Source organism: Macrobrachium rosenbergii, chromosome 2 (assembly GCF_040412425.1).
Source record: "Macrobrachium rosenbergii isolate ZJJX-2024 chromosome 2, ASM4041242v1, whole genome shotgun sequence".
NCBI classification, from domain to species: Eukaryota; Metazoa; Arthropoda; class Malacostraca; order Decapoda; family Palaemonidae; genus Macrobrachium; species Macrobrachium rosenbergii.
Genome location: NC_089742.1, coordinates 42,852,011 through 42,873,012, shown reverse-complemented (window position 1 = coordinate 42,873,012; position 21,002 = coordinate 42,852,011). Strand labels below are relative to the sequence as shown.

Sequence of the window (21,002 nt, the reverse complement as noted above, 5' to 3'; positions counted from 1 at the left end):
ATTTTACATAGTAATATAGTTTACTATATAATTGTGGAATTTTATTATTATTATTATTCTTCCAGACCCCATGGTCTTGGAAGAGCTGATCCCCTGGAGGCAGAGAGTGAAGGAAATCAGCCGGGAGGAGATCGGAAAGACCTACGTCTTCTTGGACGGACAGACGCTCTCCTGCAGGATGCGAGAATGCAATCTGGGCAACTTGGAAACAGATGCCATCGTCCACCAAGTAAGTTGGTCGTTAAAATTCATTGGTGTTCCTTGAAGGCATACAGTTTGATATTTTACATTTTGGTTTCACTGATGAGTATGCCTTTTCAGTATTAAATATATTCATAATCGTTTGGCTATATAAAGTGGAATGAAATCGAATATAAAATTTAGGCCAAAGGTCTAGCGCTGGGACCGATGAGGCCATTCAGCGCTGAAAGGAAAATTGAGAGTAAGAGGTTTAAAAGGAGTAACAGGAGGAAAATCTCATATTTGCAATATAAAACAATTAAGAGAGGGGTAGACAGTAAGATGGAAAAAAGATAATGTGAACGGAGGTACAGTCAAAAGAACGCAAGGGATTGCACTACGGGGCGAAGGGACGCTGCAAAGAACCTTAAGTAATGCCTACAGCGCAAGGCGTGAGGTGTACTGACGGCACTAACCCCGCCCCCTACGGGAGTATGCCTTTCTAATAATAATTACATTCATAATCGTTTGACCATATACAGTGAGTTATTCTACTGAAATCATTCATGATCCCTAAACTATAAATATGCAGTATGTAACTGAATTAATTTATTCTCATCAACAATACAATGTCTTTATCATAAGAGATATATCCATAACCGTTTCACCATACAATGTGCTATTCTAACGAATTATTTATGACGTTTTGAAGACAATGTGCAATAATATAATTAATTTATCCTCATTAACATTTTTATAAATCTACCAAAATAAATATATCCCGCATCGTTTCACCATAGTGTGCTATTCTAATGAATTCATTTATATTCATTGACTATAAACATGCAGTATGAAATTTAATGAGTTTATTATCAACAATATTATGCCTTTATCAAAATAAATATATCTAACAACGTTTGACCATGTGTTATTCTCGTTCAATCACAGTCCTAGCACAATTAAAATACAGTATGCAATTCTAATGATTTTATCCTTAACTAAATTATCGACAAGTAGTGCGCTATTATAATGACAGTATTACACAGTACGCTGTTCTTACGACGTCACTATTCTAGTGCATCCATTTATGGAATCTCAATGACACAGAAGAGAAGATTCCACTGAATTTTCTGTCCATCTTCATCGTATTCTGATACTTTTTCTACGAACGATTTATCTGATGTAAAAAAGCATGTTTCACCTGACGTAACTTCTTGGGTTTCCCTGAAAGCGTTCTTTGATTATAGGCCAGCTAAACAGCTGTACTTTGTTTCTTCTCTAAGGCCTCTCACTCTTTGTACGTTCTTCGTTTTTTTATTACTTTTTATTACCTTTTTTGTTGGTTTCTTTGTTCGTCATTCTTGCGCTCTCATACTTCAGCTTTAACGTCCTTTTATGTTAAAGATTTTTTTTATAGGCGTTCTCTATTTTTTTTTATATGATCAGGTTTACTTCCTATTTTAGCGTCATCCTGTTTTGCACAATCTCCTGCTCTCTAAAGAGCGTTTCCTCGTGATGGTTTCCTTGTTTTTATTATGAAATTTTCTTTCCTACATATCGAATTTCCTTGTACTTCAATAAAAGTTTGCGCAAAAGGACTTCTTCCCAAGTCTGGACTGAATTTCCTTGGCCTTAACACAAGACTTATATGATCTGCTCAAAACAAATATAGGCAACTCTTCAGTAACGCGATGGCGTCCCACGCCGTAAAAAATAAATAAATAAATAAATGAATACATAAGTATACCTTAGTTTAACCAGACCACTGAGCTGATTAACAGCTCTCCTAGGGTTGGCCCGAAGGATTAGACTTATTTTACGTGACTAAGGACCAACTGGTTACCTAGCAACGGGACCAACAGCTTATTGTGGAATCCGAACCACATTAGACCGAGAAATGAATTTCTATCACCTGAAATTCATTTTGTTCTACGTCAATCGTTAATCATCGGATTGCTTGCTTCGGCAACTAAATTTTTCCCACTAACATCATGCTCCGGAATTCTCTTCCAGCTTCCTTTTTCTATGCCAATTAAAGCCTTCCAGCCTTTCAAAAGCAGATCTACCTGATTCATTCAGTTACGAAAGACTATTATATTGATTTATGTACACATTTATTTAATCTATATATATATATATATATATATATATATATATAATTTTTTTTTATTTTGTAATCGGGCTCTGCCTAGATGAGACCGTCGGTCTGCCCGTCCCACCGTCCTCTGCCTGACTAACCCAATTACTCCTTTGTGACTTTCAGAACGTTAAATACCCCGATGACATGTACTGGGCTCATACAGCTTTGGCCGTCGTCAACGGCGGTGGAATCAGGTCCTCTATTGATGAGAGGGTATCTAACGGTAAGGTTAATGTTAAACAGGAGAGAGAGAGAGAGAGAGAGAGAGAGAGAGAGAGAGAATCCCTCACCTTCAACACATTATTTTTAATATACAATAACCAAAACATGATGGCCCTATTAAATTGTAATGAACAAAGAAGCCTGTGATAACCATTTTTAACATAGCATTTCTACATAAATACCTTTAATTTCAATTATAACATAATATACTGTAGTAACACTTAACTGATGGACAATTATAACGTAACATATATAGGATTATAATGTGCACAATCCAACCTAATATTAAATATCTAGGTGGTTTGAAAAGCTCTCTACAGTAAGCCAAAATGACAACCACTTTAAACTAACTTCTTGCTGTGCGGTAATTTGACTATTACATTACAGGTACCATTACCATGGACGATGTCATTACCGTAGCGCCGTTCCGTTCCACCATCGACATCGTAGAGCTCAGAGGAATTCATGTCAAACAGATGTTCGAACATGCCGTGGTGAACTACGACCACAAAGGACTGGATCCTCGTGGTGGATTTCTGCAAGTCTCTGGTAAAATATTCACTCGTTCTGTTGGTCTTTGTAACGATATTAATGTGCTGTCGCTAGCATCAAACCGCTCTGATTTCTTCAGAAAATTACAGTAAGACTTATCTTTGATACTTATTTATAAAATCTAAATACTATTTTTTAATATATTTCATACTCACGAGCAATTCTGCGATTTTCTAGCTTGTGTGAAATTTATGACGTTTTAGCGAAGTGGGTTTTGCAATCAGGATTACTAAAGAAAGAGAAGCGTTTTCTGTTACCACTTCATTAAAGAAAACGAAACGTTAAAATAGTAAGATAAACTTAACAAAAACCGATGCAATGCCTGCTTACGAACATTCTTGCTTAGTTTACTCACAGATACAAATGTGGTCTATTTCCAGCAAGGAACTGGATACAAAATTCGCCAATACCCCTCAAACCCCACCCCAAAAAAAGACAAAAAAAGCTAACCAAAAATGCTTTCATTAATTACACCAAATCATACTTTCACTGACTCCGAAGAGCAAAGATCAAACACTTTTATTTGGGTGATATGGCAGTATCAAAATTAAATTATTAATGTGAATTTCATTAATATACAAAATATTTAATAAGCTCGGAAATTTAGCACTGAAAACAATTGCTGAGGCACATACGGAATGAAAAAACAAATTGCTATCCTTGGGTTAACATGCGGCTAACTGTCACTTTTTTTTTAAACATTTCCCAATATTCCTTCAAGTATTTTTTGTCCGTAAACAAAAACACGATTAATAAACTCTTGCAATTAAAAAATCGCGATTTACATGCGATTCATAATGTAAACGTTACATATAGAATACACGAAAAACTTTATAAATGGCCCCTTCATTTTTTCGCGCTTGTTATGGTTAACCATTAAATCTAACTACTAAATATATCATCATGTTTCAGTGCACTGCTAACTGAACAATATGTCCAACTCAAATCCCCCTCTTCAGGATATTTTTGCTTGGGAAAATTCGTGTAAAATTAAAGGAAAAAAGCAATAATCCCAAAATCAATTAACACTTGCACAAATAAGCTGCAATACCCATTGCCCAAAAAGTGCCCTTAGTTTTCCAGGATGATTGCAACATCGTATTTGAATCACATGTTTGCGAAATATAACTTAAAAAATTCCTGCTTTGGGCTATTTCCTTACTAACCACTGCCATCAAAGTTCATCTTTGTGAATCATGCGTTATATGATTCCTCAGTACAATTAACAAAACATGAAACGAACACCATATTCTTTGGAAGCTTGAATTTCAAGTCAATGGCCCCCGCCGGCTTGTTACATATGAACAGGGTTCATCTTCAGAATCATAACAATAATAGTAACAATAATATTGACCATTAATGTTTCCACATATCTATTCACGTCATATCAACTAAACTGTATTTGCCCCCAAATCATCATTCACTTAATCACAGGTTTCGTGGTGGTCTACGATATCAACCTGCCACCTGGTTCAAGGCTGGTGCGACTCCAGGCTAGATGCGCCAAATGCCGTGTTCCCGAGTTACGCGACGTGGTTGACGACGAGGTCTACAAAATTGCCATGCCTTCCTTCTTGGCTTCAGGAGGAGACGGCTACAGTGTCATTAAAGACAACAAACTGAATCATCACCTCACAGGTACGGCCTATTTTGAGAAATATTCTGTTAACTAATGTGGTGCATTTTTTCAAACGTTCTTTTCATATGAACTTTAAAAAGCAGAAAACTTGAATTTATCTGAACTCGAATGAGGGTCAAGATGAAGTCAAAAGCTAATATAAGCCGATGTCTTTAAAGAAGGAAGGTTACATTACCACAGAATTTCGGAAACAGGCAATATAAGTATTATCACCGCCGATTTTGAGTTGAAGTCGACTGAAGTATTTACTTTTCAATATCCATGTCTGTCTAGTTATTTACCTTATACAATAAAGAAATGTCAAAAAGGCTTAGGTGGCCACCTGGTTGGCATGTACGTGATCGTACATCACATTATAAAAAATATATATATTTTCCTCTTGACAATTCTCTCAACGACGTCAGACCTAACGGAGTACATATTTTTTTCTTGAGTGATATTATGACTCAGTGAAAATCATTACCCATATGAAGACAGCAATGTTATCAGCAATCTTGGATAGCAGTTATTAAAAGTCACCGATGATTTACATAAAAAATACTATATTCTTAACCCTAAGTAATAACAGATCATTCAATCTTGGCATCCTATAACTCTCTTATCCATCATATAAAATACTAAATCGAATGCACACATCACAACTATTCTATCGATTTTAATAAAGCTAGAATATTTATTTTTCCTTGTAGGTATTCTACTATAAGCTACTAATAACAAAACACTAACGCGTCCATCTCCCAAACAGGTCTCCTAGACACAGCCGTGTTCTCCGACTACGTCAAGACAATGAGCCCGATCCACCAGGGACTGGAGAACCGCATCCTCTTTATAGACAGCAACGACCTGTGCCCGGGTATGAACACTTTCACATTCCCTCCACACACAAACTACACAGTGGACGTTACAACCAACCAACCGCCTCACGACAGGAACGCAGCTCAAATGCGAACGGGAACGACCCTTGTGGTGATGGTGATGGTAACTTTGGTGACGGGACTACTTGGTTAACTAATAGTGGTGATGAAATTTATCTTAGTCGTTCTAATTATCTAGAATTATTTTACTTTCCAGCCGGAAAGTAACCAAGAAAGCAATGGTGCTCCTAAACTGTGGTATGTGTTATGGTTAAACCTCACTTATGAAATGGCATTACGTCCCATTCTGCCAGAGTTGGTCACAAGCGGTAAACCCTAAATTTGAAGTGAAATGGTCAAGAATGGTAGTTCTTGAAATTTGGTGTCAACTCAATGCGAATGTGGTCATGGAATCTGACTTTTCACTGATGAAGTTTGAATTCCGGTCAATACCAAGAACATTTTCCTTGTGAAATGGTAATGTTCACATGAGATGTGTAAAATGTAAAGATGTTTCTCCCATCACAGGGGAACATAACTGTCCTTCAATTGGTTACGGAGGGGCATTACCTCAGCGTTTTGTCTGAGAACTGTCCAGTATAAATGTACCCATTCCGTGTGTTCTTAAAAGATATCCTGTCAGTGAACCGCATGAGGATATCCTAGTGGACAAATGCGAAAGATTCCATACGTGTAATGCAAATGAAGACCCAAGGTGCCATCCTCATCCAAATTTTTAATAGTGGCAGATTTGTTCCCATTTGTCATAATGCTGTAACACATACTTTCACAGCCAGACAGATATACATGGTTGTGTGAATAACAAGCGAATATGCATCCCAAAGTGTAATCAGTATTCAGAACTATTTTTGTACGCTTATGTTTAAGGCATTACGCGTCGCCCTGGGGGACAATGAATTTCTTGTGGGCCGAAGGCTCTGAGAAATATCTACAGGCTGTTTTGAAAACTCGTCCTGGACGAAAAAAAATTTATTTTCCAAGTAGTTTAATTCCTAAGAGAAAAATAGCATTGAAAATGTAAGCAACGTCAGATAACACTATCTACAAAATAGGCATGAATACTTCATTCCTGCGTACAAAAGTGCAGAGGTAACTTACTGCTTGTAAAACTACCGAAACAGACAAGGTTGCCTTACCAGACTGCAGGGACAAAGTAGTAGCTTACAAAATTACGAAAGATCTTACTTTTAACCACTGCAGATCGATTCATAGTTCAGGTATTCAGGCTAATAATTTTTTTATAACGTGCCTTATATAATAAATTATCATACAGTAAAAATAATTATCAGAAATATCAGACACAGCACAAAATACCTTTTAGGTTTCTGAACCACTCGTACGCTTAACGACGTTTGAAATATGTTAGTGAGAAAGAATGGAGTAATTTTTACGTCCAATATTCTATGTGGTCTCTACTCTAAAAGGAGACTATTTATTTGCATTTAAAAAGTTATAATTTTAAAAATCAGTATATTTTCCAAGTAAGAGTATATCTTATGATCGTGTCACGTATGAATGCTAATACACGCTGACACTTATAATCTAAAAAAAAAATTATTTCCCTTAGCAAGGGGCCAAAAAAATTTGGTAAAATTTCTGTACATTAATTCTATTTACTTGTATATTCCATAAATATATTTATTTGTTATATAAAGTTATTAAAGTTCGTAACTATGTAACCATGATTGTGATTATAGTAGTAGTAAAGAGTGATTCTATATTCTTGTATGTAAAAATGTATAACATTTCTTTCCAAGCTGTACAGACACTCTACTAACAGTGCTAAATAGGTTACTTTTAGTTGTTGAATAAGAAGTTTAAACTGTTATAGTCACACGATACATCTTACAGATCTGATGATGTCGAAAGCGACTGTTGTGTTATCTAGGACAGACAAAAGACATAGCGTTTAAGTAACACGGTGTTTTACGGTTTCAAAGCTATTCACACCGAAGGCCAGTACACAAACAGAGGGCAAGTTACAACTGAAAACGAAAGTGATGTCTTTTAACTCTTCAACTTCCATTATTTGCTTCCATATGAAAATATCTAACGTACCAAGAGGTAAATTAAAAATTATATAAAACGATTAAATAACATATTTAAAAATTTCTCTTCGATTGGTACACATTTTTAAAAATGGCGTAACTATCGTTCGGATAACTCGTACAAAAACCTTGTAAGACGTTCAAGTCAATATCAAAATTGCGAAAAAAAAAAAAAAAAATTCGTGAATGAATGGGAATGAAGGGTACTCTGGCAATTCAAAAGAATAAACTTTGCCGTTTTCAGAAGTAACTAGCCCACTGCTTTTAAACATAGTTATCAGATTGAAAGGTGATTTTGGCGCTATAGCCATACCGTTATAAATATTATTAGAGAGAGTCATCTCATATATGCCTTGATACTCGATTACATTACATATTTTCATCTACATCACACCCAAACTTTGGAAACATTCATTGAAATTTATTACCAGGGGAGTGTTGACTTGGACAAGCAAAAAGGGGGACATGAATGATAATTGGTACTCAATTATTATTCCCAAAGTGCCATACACAAATATGGCATTATAAAAAAGGTACTATTACTGTAACCACAATGTGAGATTTTACACGTGTGCCATAACTAACGTTATCAAGTCTCAATGGACATAAACTCGCTGCCTTAAGTGTGTGTGCACATATTCTCCTGTCTTTTAATTTATAATTTATTCAGGTTAACAGTGTCTTTTACGAGATGTACAGTGGCACATCTCGAGATGTACAAAACAGCTACTAACTATTAAACCGGGACGATGGAAACTTAAATGAAAATTAGTCTTCATTTTCCAAGTTCAAATATGACTTCATTTCTTCTAAATACAAACTAACTTAATTTTCCTAATTAAAAATCAGGCATTAGAACAGGGTGATATAAGAAAAGGAAAAGGTTTAACAAATGCAAAAACTGAAATTATACAAAAATAACTAAAAATCTCAACATAAACCATACAACTGAATTAGTAACTATCTCTGGGGTACCCACAATCTATATTCAAACTTATTTTAATTTTCTCCCGTAAAGTTTCCCGCATTAAGCAATATACAAAATAATGTTATATATAGCCTACATAATGTTGGTAGCTGTTTTATTTTATATATAATATATATATATATATTATATTTATACATATATACTTATATATACATCATATACATACCATGTACATATCTGCAAATACCATCATAAGTATCACGTAACTACATTTACACTTGAAAATTTATGTTTAGTATGTTAGACAGAGCACTATTTAACAAGGTTCAATAAACAGTTTGTAAATATCTAAAAATTACATTGAAGAAAACAGATATTTTTGTTAGGGCAATTACCACTGTTTGTGCAATACATTTGTCAATAGGAACATGTTGATACGCAATTATATTTATACGAGTTCACAAGGATTTTATTTATGACATAACGAAAAGTTAGAAATTATACCACATGCAAATTACGAAGCTGAATTACGTAGAAGAGATAGTGATGAAATGGAGAAGGGAGATGGTTTGGACATGTCCTTCTACCCAAGAGGGAGAATAGCATATGATAAATGTCATCCGGGGTCCTTGTCTGCACCAGAACAGTTGGGAAGCTCGGACTCCTTGGATGAGAACTATGAAAAGTGGAAATTTGTGGAAGGCAAAACAAAATTAAGACAGGAAGGCGATGATGATGAACGAAAATAATGTGCCAACCAAAAAAGCTGTAGTGTTGTTACTGTACCTGTCATGTTTCAGCAAAGATTTCTTCCCTAACCTATTAAAGAGATATTTTTGCACTAGAATATTCCTCCCTTGAAACTACGGTACTTACTTTCACGACCTCTCCAGTCGCACCGTGGCCCACCCCGCCACTTGAATCATAAGATGTGTTTTGCAAGTTTCTAAACTATGATTTTTGCAGTAAGGCTGCTACACCTATGCACACGAAAAAACTGTTTACCCATTCCGGTAATTTCAAAAGAACAGAGTACCAAATATCCCCAAGATATCTGGATTACTCAATCTTAAAGGGCTGAAAAGTTTAAAAATCACAGCATACAGAACCTACTGGTTGCATCCTGGCTTCTTCGATTAATGGTGACCTCACTCTTTCTACAGGGCGTGAATTCGAATCCCACCTGGGAACGACGAGTTTATAATTTTTTTACTTTCCAGTTGCATTCTAAGTTTTCAGTACAGAGCGTAACCGAAAAGTGTGAGGATATACAGAAATCAAGAGGTCATTTTAACTACCAAAACTGTTCAAATAATATTCAAATTCTATTAACCTAATAAATGTATATAACTGGAATACTAATTTACTAACATTCTGGTAAAAATGAGGTAAGTATACTTTCAACAATTGGACACAGACTAGACGATGAAATACTCTGAAGAGACAAAAGGTTCAGGGATAACTACAAATTCCAAACTTTCCTCAAGGCGATCTTTGGCTAAGAAGTGACTAATACGCTCGTGATACTTTCTCCCATTTTCTCTAAATATACGATAAGCTGACCACTCCTTCCAGAGCAGTAGACAACTTAATGTCCTTTCTTCCAAGTGTCATGGCAACTGTTCATGTTTAACATCTCCAAATCTGAAAAACTATCAAAGAATAAATATATCTGCATGCTTCACAGACCTTGGAGACTCCTTTCACATACTGACCATTTGTATATCGAGACATTCTTCACTTTATCGCTTGTCTTTCCACTTTACGTAATGAGCAGACCTTAAAAAGTTCTTTGCACATCACTTGTCCCACTTTCTTATTTGTTATAATTTATCAAATTTTTTCTTCAATTTCTATATGCAATATGTTATATTCTATTATAGTGCGTAGAACATTTTAGCTTATGCATGAATGAAATCAAGCTTTTCTATGCCCATTGCACTTATCTGAAATCTGTAAACATTTCATAGTTTTTCACTACACCTGTTTCCAAGAATATGAAAACATCCTTACTGCACTTTTATCACAAAATACTCGAGCTTTCTCACTGCAAATGCATAACAAATACTACATGTTTTAGTTGCAACTCTCGCAAGGATTTAAGCTTTCCAGTTGCACCTGTACCAAAAAATATCCCAAGCACCGTTTAATTGCACTTGCACCTAAGATAATCTTCAGCACTCATCTACACATACACCCTCTCAGGTGAAATGAAACCGCGATAACGCTTTTGGCTTAATTAAATTAACCATTAAATTTTATATCTGGATACAAAGATTTTAAGTACCAGATGGTATACGAAATATCTACGAACATCAACTAGCTTTTGGTTCAAGTGAGCACATCTGAGCAGTCTCAATTCACCTAAATATATGATTGACAACTCCTTCCAAATACTGCGCGCTATGCCTCTTGTTATGAATATCATATCTTACTGTACAACACTAAACTTGCACTTTTGAACCCTTACAATAAAACGCTTGCCAATACTCATAACACACATCCTGATAATCAACCCACCCGTTCGATATTCATAAATACATAACTCTAAAACAAATGCCGTGAGATGCAACCTTACCAAAAACCCACACTATTGAAAAACGCTCTTCAATCAGCCCTGTCAAAGGACTCTTTCTTACTTCGCAGCTTCCAAATTTCTATAACTTTTTACATTTTCCTTCTTCCTCCCTCTCCCCACTTTTTTTTTCTTTAAAATATGCAGCAACAGACGTATTTGGCTCGACCCCCGACGGCCGCGGCGCCAAATCTTTAGCCGGTCCGGCGCACAACCCCCAAGACATCCATCCTCTGGAGATGATGAAGGAGGTCATGAACCGTCACGACGACTACTACAGGAAGCATTTCAGTCCCAGAGAACACAAACGAAACAAAAATGGACTGCAAGTCTCTCAGAAGGATGACCAGGTCTTCCTCGGGTACGACATCCAAGACCCTCTCGTCATTTACTCGTTCTGATTATTCGGGAAAAGAGGATACTCTGAGGGGCAGGGCCTGCTGGTAAAAATTTCTGTTTTTAGGATTACGTGTATGTTTGTATGTCAGTGTATGTGAGCTATGTGTGCTGTCTTACAAAGGCCGGGAAAGATACAAAAATGCGTAGATATATGACGTCATTTTTTTAAATGGTTACCAAAGGTTATGTAGTAGTTTAGTAAGGTGTATCTAGACATAAGATGCTCATTCGAGCGATTTTAATGATCCCATACTTGTTTTCACCTTTCGACTGTACTTTTTGAGTTAAGATCGTAGATATGAACGCCTCAAACCTCAAAACATGAGAGAAGGAATACGCATTGCCAACACACAGAAACTGTCTTCTCGGATAAAACAAAAAGGCCGCTTGTGAGTGCACAATTCCTGTATTTACATATTGTTTATTTTACATATATTTATTCATGAACCTGTTGGTTCACATATTTATTCCTTCATTTCTATTTAGTTAAAAGAATATATTTGTATCCAAGCATTTTCTTAATTATCAACCAGACCTGTGGAACAGACACGCCAAACCAGAACAATACGACAACAAAGACAACGAAAACAACAACAACAACAACAACATCAGTAATAATCCTTACGGTAACATTTTTAATCATTAAATTAAAACAAAATACCAACGCCTCTGATATGAATCGCTCAAACTTGAAAAATATGAAGTATCAAAATTTTCTTGTAAAATCCTCGACAATTACTCCCGCAGTTGTAACACAGCCTTAATTCCCGATAACATCCTACTGTAAACTTGTGCTTTCATTTTAAAGGGAAGGGTGATAAGATGAAAGAAGTCTAAAACAAGTTTGGAATTTAAAATAAAAATTGAATTCTCTCTCTCTCTCTATCTGAGAATCGTTAAGACTCGTTTCCGAACATGAAATTCCTAATTACCGATTCCGTTTAAAACCGATGATTGATATTTAGTTGTCATATGGTTCACCTTGGATATGTCTTAGTTATGAAATATTTAAAGAACCGACATAAACAAGGAGTAAAAGAAGTAAAACTTATGAATGTTTTGAAATAGACAAGAATATTACTTTGATCAATTAAGAACCTAAAATCCAGCAACGGATCCTTAATTTCACTTCCAAGACTTAAAACACCCATAAATGATCCAGAAAAATTAATTTGCTGGAGATGGTTTTCGAGTTCCTCAAAACGATAGTTCCCTTACTTCTTCCACCAAGGTGAATCTACAGATTGCTGTCCATCTGTAAATAACATAAAATAAAATACAACAAATAAAAAAATGAAAAGAAAATCTGCTCCCATTTCCTTGGCGATCCGAGAACCCCCAGCGCACTCCAATGGCTCTCTCCAATATAATTTTATCCCCAATATTTTCTCACGTGCTAACACTCTTGAACACCATAAGGAGCACCTCTCGTTTACACAGGCCTCATTTACGACCGTTAAGCTAACGGAACCATATCTGGTCCGGTCGGTTGAAATGAATACTTCATTTTTCCGTATGTTCAAGTATTTCATCACAGTCTGCCTTTCGCAATATGATTTTTCTACCCTTTTTTCATACAAAGTATGGTACATAATAAGAACGTGTTAAATGTAGTTTTCTAGGGTCCGGAAAAGAAATTACGTGAAAACATTCTTAAAATACGCACATACACACATAAAAAAACACACGAAAGAACTGCAAAAACATAATCTCACAATAAAATCACTAATGTGCACCAAAGCATGAGAGTTCCATTAACACCCGACAGACGCCACATCAAAGAAATAGAAAAATATAGAATGCGATGTCACAGCTGATCGAAGTCACAACAAAAACATCTTGACAAACAACGGCGCACTGAAACTTCTTATCTAATTAGGTTGGATGGATGTCTGAAATTTGAAGACATGGCCCACGAGCCGAGACCATAAGGGTTGTTTAGGACGCGCTTATCTAATTAGGTCAGGCTGGTTAGATGTGTGAGAACGCATGCCTCCCGTCATGGGAATGTAAGATAACTCTGTGAACTCTCTTATAACAAAGCGGACAAGAATCACACGAAATTTAATTAATGGCTGAGGCACTTCTGGGAAGCAAGGCATCTGTTGATGAACCCGCTTAGAGAACTGATTGTAAATTTTTCCTTGGGAATTTTTTTTTTTTATTGCCATGGAAGTTTTATGTTACTTTAAACGTTGGGGATAAATACTGTAGAAGGCACCCAATTTTTCTCTGCTTCTCTGAAAAAAAGGTAAAGAAAAAAATTCGCTTGTTCTCTCCCTTCATCCATATTACAGGAACGTAGGTGTTTAGAAGCATGCATATTCCTCTCAACACAAATATTTTCAAACACTATATACTCATATATGTATATATATATATATATATATATATATATATATATATATATATATATATATATATATATATATATATATATATATATATATATATGTATATATAATGTGTGTGTGTGTTTATTAAAAAATAACAGGACCATAAACAGAACAAAATTATACTCATTCAAATGAAAACATGATTACTGTCGCATCATCTCCAGTGAAGACGAGAAATTCTAGAAAAAAAAAATTAAAATACTGGATGGCTGGATGTCTGAAATTCAGGGACATGTCCATCATGACATGCACTAGGACCCAAGGTCAATCAGCACTAAACCGGGGGAATTTATACTTTAATGACACCATACTGTGACCCTTGCTCTTTAAGGCTCTAAATGAAGTTCAATACAGTGAAAGTACACAAATTTAAAGGGCGATATCCTAAGAGCTCCAGTGTGTACTCAAAGACCAATATTGTGGACTACCTCTTTCGTTCAGCTTGAGTGACAAGCAAATAAGTGCATCTGCCAGCCATAGTCCCGCACAAAGAAATCTAAAGATACTGACTACATCCTTACCCGATTCGTCTTACACTCAACAGAATTTCGCACTCTAATACCGTTCTGCTTTTCAAAAGGCACAATAATTTCACATTTCACCTGGTAGTTTGCGCCGTTCAAGACATCATTAGAAATTTCATTTCTTAGAATTTACAAAAACAAGCGAATAAAAGCCGCGTGAACTTTTCATTCTGTACGCTGATATACTTTGCCAGTATAGCAAACTTAAATCACTCTCCAAATTTTAAAAACGCAAACGTATCCGGGAGGATAACCCAATGCCTTTATCCAACCCCAAATGCTTGCAAATTTTATAGCTACTGAGATGTTACATCCCACTCATCCACAGTTAATTTCCTTCATCCTACAACACACACACATTTAATGGTAGTTATACACAATTAATACTAAACTCTTTAACGTGTTACACTCAATTCTTGAGAGGTCACATTTTACTTTTTCAACTCATCCTCGAGTTCGATAAAGGTACCACGGTCGCTAATGCCAAAGGCCTCTACATGAAAACAAAAAAATGAAGTGAAATGAAGTAAGCACAGTCGGATGTTTAAAGACAGTATAGCCCAAGGATCCCCGTCCGCCCAGTCAAAAGTAAAACCTCTTTACTGGACTGACAGGTATCTGATTTCATCACATGAGAATTTTGGATTACTTTTTATCTTGGACGATCTCGGAAGAGAAACTTTTTATTCTTCTGTGAAAAGTTAGAACATTTGGAATATCTGGGATCTGAAAGATTGGAAAATTCCCTATACTACCTGCACATACTTGTACAAATACACACATTTATATATTACACGTTCGTGTGTGTCTGTATGTGCATGTACTAAAAAATACCCATTGTTTACAGTTTTTTATTTTTATTTAGAAAATCAAAAGTCGTTGTGACACTTGTAGTCCCATTTAGTGAGGTCTTATTGAACTGGGCGAAATACGATTACACCAACGTTATATATATCAGTTTCAAGTTCCTTATTCTTAGTATAGAGAAATTAAAAGGGCGTACGAATGTTTGTGCAAATGAGTGTGGGTGCGTGTAAATAAATGTCATACAAACAAACCTATTTTTCCTAAATTGTTTTTCCGTCAATGTTATAAGAGTATTCCTAGTTTATAGTATCTAGAAAAATGGGACTTATCTCTTAGCGCGAGAGAACAATATTTATTTACACGCTTAAACAGGGATTATATAGTTATATTACCCAACGACATGAATAATGTTATCATAGAGAATAAGTATATTATAAACAATTAGTTATTATCAATAAAATAGACGACATATTCTTGAGTTTTATTTACTTTGCACTTGCCCTATGAATTCACTGGATTCTTTATAAAGATTTAAACAAATATGCCTGTGAACTGTATTGATGAAATATGGTGTAGCCTTTAGATTACTGTTACAAAAAAAAAGTAGTGATGAAATATGATGTAGCCTTTAGATTACTGTAACGAAAACAAGTAGTGATGAAATATGATGTAGCCTTTAGATTACTGTTACAAAAAAAAGTAGCTAATCCTACAAAATACATCATGTTCAGACACAGTTGCTAGTTAACAAAATATCTTACCTACACAGAGAACAAGAGGCTAGCTAAGCCCTGCAAGTTTATTCTGTACCGAAAAATGAACTTCTAGTTAATCACTTAAAATATGATTCTCTTCACGGAAACGATCTGCTGCCTGGGCACTGCAATTCTGCTCTGAAAAAGGACCTTTGCTTAGTTCTTGATTATATATCCCTGCACCTAAAATGAACTGTTGGCTATTCTGAAAATATGTTCCAGCTAGGAAAAAGGAATTTCTAGCTGGAGTACCAAATATAATTCTGCTAAGAAACTGGAACTTGTGAGCGGTCATTGTGAACTCATGATTAGTCCTAGAGGGGACAGAATACAATATGGAATTTAAGCCAAAGGCCAAGCACTGGGACCTATGAGGTCATTCAGCGCTGAAAGGAAAATTGGCAGTAAAAAGGTTTTAAAAAGTGTAACAGGAGGAAAACCTCGCAGTTGCACTTTGAAACAATTGTTAGGGAGGGGAAAGTCAGATGGAAGGAAGAGAATATGGACGGTGGTACTGTAAAATGAATGAAAGAGGTTGAAGCTAGGGGCCGCAGGGTCACTGCAAAGACCCTCAAGGAATGCCTACAGTGCACCGCGTGAGTTGCACTGACGGAAAACTAACCCCTTACGGGGAATTAGTCCTACAATACATGTGCCTGGTCATAAACAATGAACTCTTGGCCTATCAAAACAAATACGACTTTGCTAAGAAAATGGAACTGCTACTGGCTATCTTGGTAAAAAGACTAAAATATAAAATTTAAGCCAAAGGCCAAGTCCTGGGATCTATGAGGTCATTCAGCGCAGTCTTGGTAAATAAGTCACTGGTGAGAAAAAAGAACTCCTGACTAGTTTTTGCCATATGTGACTCACTGATCATAAAAAGAAACTAGCCTTATATTTGAAAGTGTGTTCATGTACTCCGTTTCCCTAGACTTCCCCCCCTAAATAATAATAATACTAGAAAATGACCATACGTCAAAATACCCAAAGATGGATTCACCGTTTTATTAGACACTTTCCATGGTTTGTTTCCACAGCTTCTCCCAAAAATAAAACAAAGTGAAGTTGTCAATCTTCCTAATTATAGATTACGCTAACCCTTTACATTAAAACTAAATACAGTCCTTTTATTTAAAACTAATTTCCGATCTTAGATCTCGCACAAATGAAAATTTAGAATACATTATTACAGTTTATAAAGTTCAAGAGTATTATGGCCATACATAAGGGAAAGGCTGGGCTGAGGGTAAATATCTGCACCATCAGAGAAAAAAATAATAGTGAAATTTGCAACAAATCTTAGGAGTCTGGAATTAGAACATAAGATTTAGGCCAAAGGCCAAGCGCTGGGTCCTATGAAGTCATTCAGCGCTGAAAGGGAAATTGAGAGTAAAGGTTTTAACGGTGTTACATGAGGAAAACCAAGCAGCTGCACTCTGAAGCAATGCTTAAGGGAGGGTGGACAGTAAGATAGAAGAATGAGAATATGAACGGAGGTACAGTAAAAGGAATTAAAGGGGTTGCAGCTAGGGTCTTAAAGAGTCCGGAGTATGCAGTTGGGTATCACAGCGACTCAATTTATTTACAGTAAGTAAATAAATTCAGTCGAGTAGGCGAACACGCATTAATGTGACTAACTAATCCGAATTCTGGCGAGCATTACCGTACTGGTTGGTATGTACAGATAATAATAATTATTATTATTCAGTAGATGAAACATATTCATATGGGACAAGCCCACAGGGGCAATTGACTTGAAATGCAAGCTTCCAAAGAATATTATGGTATTCATTAGGAGGAAGTAAAGGGAAATACAGAAAGAAGAGATCCCACTCTTATTAAATAAGAAAAAAAAATAATAAACAGATAGATAAAATTTATCAAAATGCAAGAAGAATAGTATTAGGGTAGTAATGCATTGCATTTTCGCTTGAAGTTCTGAAGTTCCAACTGCACGACATCCTTTGGGAGGCTGTTCCACAGTCCAACGGTGTGAGGAATAATGAACCTCTGGAACTTAGAAGTTCGACAGCGAGGCACATTTACTGCATATTGGTGCTGTTGTCCAGCGAATCTAGTTGCTCTCGGCAGGTAAAGGGGATCTGGGATTAACTGTGAACGTGAGAGATCTCTGTTGAAATACAACTTAGGTAAAAGTGACAAACAAGAGACATCCGTCGATGGTCCAAGTAATAACTTCTACTATTAGGAAAAACAGAAACAGAAACCTACCACCATGAACCACTCTATCAAGAGAGATAAATCTCAGGGGAAGCAGATATCCACACTGAACTTCAGCAAGACCTGGTCGTTGCCCAACGGTGCCCCGTAGGTGTGGTAATTAATAAATGAGGATATGAGGCCTGATGTGGTCTTCAAGCCGTTACCATACTGATCAGTTATGTCTGACGATACGCTCTCAGCTGAACTTCTGCCAAACTCACATACAGCAATCTTTGTTCATTAGAGAAACTAAACACAAATTTAACAGTAATCATATAGTTCTATTAATATCTGGTTATTCCCACCAACACCCTTAAAGGCTCAACTTTAATTTTAAATAACCTGCTAAGAGGACAATGATGGTACACTTAAGTATACAACTCTCAAATTAGGTTAGGTTTCTTGTGGCGTCAATCAAACTTTCTAATCAATCTACTATAAAATGTTAAGTTTTTCAACAATAAATTTTATCATCATAGATTCAACTGTTAATGTTATCATAACGCTGGAATCTTAAGTAGTTTACATCCAAAACAAATCATAAATAATGATATTAAAAGGTTAATTCCATGATCCATAAAATATTGTTATTGATTAGCGGGTTGACGGTAAAATTGTTATAGTTTGTCATTCAAGCAACTTGTGTAAACCCGTTTTCTATATTGAAACGTTTTTCTTTATACGGAGTTTAAATTCTATGGTTAACTACAAGAAATAACGAAGAAAACCCCTTGCTCTACCATCCAGTTCAGAATACCGTTACCATTTTTTATCCTTCCATGCAGAAAACATGCTAAATGAATTTCGAGCATTCTGACACCAATGTTTTACCGAAGGCATGCTGACGAAACATTTCTAACTTTTACATTCAGGGTAAATACATGACCAAGTGCTGAATGGGACTACGTTAATTTATAACAGGAAAATGAATGAAACTACCTAGTTCAGCGGCAAAAAAAAAAAGTAACATTATAGAATGGTCAAATCAAGAGGTATAACAACATTAAACCAAATTCATTTATTTTCCAAAAACTTATTTTGCCGAGAACTCGCCTTGTTCTCACATTACTTAAATATAAGGGAATTCGAATCTTTGAGAACTTTCTTTTAAGTTCCATCTGAGTACTGACACTTTCAACAATACTAATTATTAAGAATACTTAATTCATTTTGTGGTTAACGTGATTTGATATCTTCAGTTGCAATTCGTAATATTTTGTTTTCACTGGTTTCATTCTTTTCTGAGAAACGTGGAACAAAAAAAAAATTAGTATAGTTTTAATGCCTATTCATAATAATCATAATAATTACAATAAAACTAAAAACCACGTATTCCTTTTTCTTTTGGCACACAACTAAGCAATTTCCATGAAAAAATGCACTTAAAAAAAGGATAACGATAAGTTTAAAAAAAGGATAACGACAAGTTTAAACACAATACACTTTCTTGGCAGCTTAGTAAGGCACCCATACCAAGAAATGCAGGAATCTGGCCTTCCCAAATGCGCAGCAATGTGGTACATCTTGTGACGAAGTGGAAGTCGTAATAGATAGAATAGAATAAAGAATTTAGGCCAAAGGCCAAGCGCTGGTACCTAAGAGGTCATTCACCGCTGAAAGCGAAACTGATAGTAAGAAGGTTTGAAAGGTGTAACAGGAGGAGAACCTCAAAGTTGCACTATGAAACAATTGTTAGAGAGGGTGGAAAGTCAGATGGAAGAAGGACAACATGAACGCAGGTACAAGAAAAGGAATGAAAGAAACTGCAGCTTGGGGTCGAAGGGACGCTGCGAAGAACCTTAAGTAATGCCTACAGTGCACCATGTGAGTGGAAGCCGTAATATTGTGTACGGAGGCTAAAAAAGGGGAAGTGAATAGTTGCAAAAAATATGCTAAGAGCAAGACCAGCTTGCAAGGCCTCCTCTCCTGATTATAAGCACCCCATGCCTTAAAATTTTGTCTATTCTCTTCATTGGACCAAGTTCCGTCAAGTTGGATGAAGCGTCATCTTAGTTTCTGAAAACTGACTGTTGATATAATTACTAGGAATCACCACATTTTAATAAAAAAACTTCATCTATTGTAAATAATAAGCAATAAATGCGTCTACTGTTACGAACCGAATAAATCCATACCTTAATAAAGTGAAATTTTTATACATCAAAGAATAAAATGTTTCCTCTTCTATCATAAGATTTACATTATATGCGTCTAATAATATAACATCCTTTAACACTTATTCCTCAATACTGTGAAAATATAAAATTATATGTACATGAGAGAGAGAGAGAGAGAGAGAGCACACCAAACGCCAATATATTACACCTATGACACCAAAATGAAGTGAACCCCACATTCACCCCATAAAATGCAGAAATCGATTATCAAAACTCCCAGATGACTAAAATATTTCCCAAGAATAATGACACTTACACATGTGCAATCGTTCTCACACAAAATCAAGAGCGAGTTGCACCCAACACGTTGTTCTTTGGCCACAGAAACTGGCTTAGTTACAGAGGAAGCAGAAGGCATAAGATTGTGTACAGTAGCTAAAAATCATTGGTTACAAAAAATACGCGAAGATGGAGACCAGCTTACAAAGCCACTCTTGAACAGAAAGAAAACATTCCTTGAATTCCCCAATGCTCTTCATTCGACCATGTGCCGTTGAAACTGGGTGAAGCGTCATCTCAGATTTTGATGAAACTGACTGCTCTTATAATTATTAGGAAT

The 21,002-nt window shown here is 35.8% G+C and overlaps 1 protein-coding gene and 1 long non-coding RNA gene across 2 annotated transcripts in view; one reads left to right on the top strand and one right to left on the bottom strand.

Annotated features, from left to right (window-relative positions):
* LOC136845880 (snake venom 5'-nucleotidase-like) overlaps positions 1–7,835 on the top strand; it is a 138,633-nt gene extending 130,798 nt beyond the window's left edge. The window contains exons 6-10 of the mRNA XM_067116320.1: positions 66–229; positions 2,444–2,543; positions 2,930–3,091; positions 4,529–4,732; positions 5,479–7,835. Coding sequence (XP_066972421.1) covers positions 66–229; positions 2,444–2,543; positions 2,930–3,091; positions 4,529–4,732; positions 5,479–5,741 — 893 coding nt within the window. The 3' untranslated portion in view covers positions 5,742–7,835. The remainder of the gene's footprint in view (positions 1–65; positions 230–2,443; positions 2,544–2,929; positions 3,092–4,528; positions 4,733–5,478) is intronic.
* Positions 1–21,002, bottom strand: part of LOC136845889 (uncharacterized) — a 245,662-nt gene that overhangs the window by 173,314 nt on the left and 51,346 nt on the right. The gene's annotated exons all lie outside the window — the stretch shown is intronic.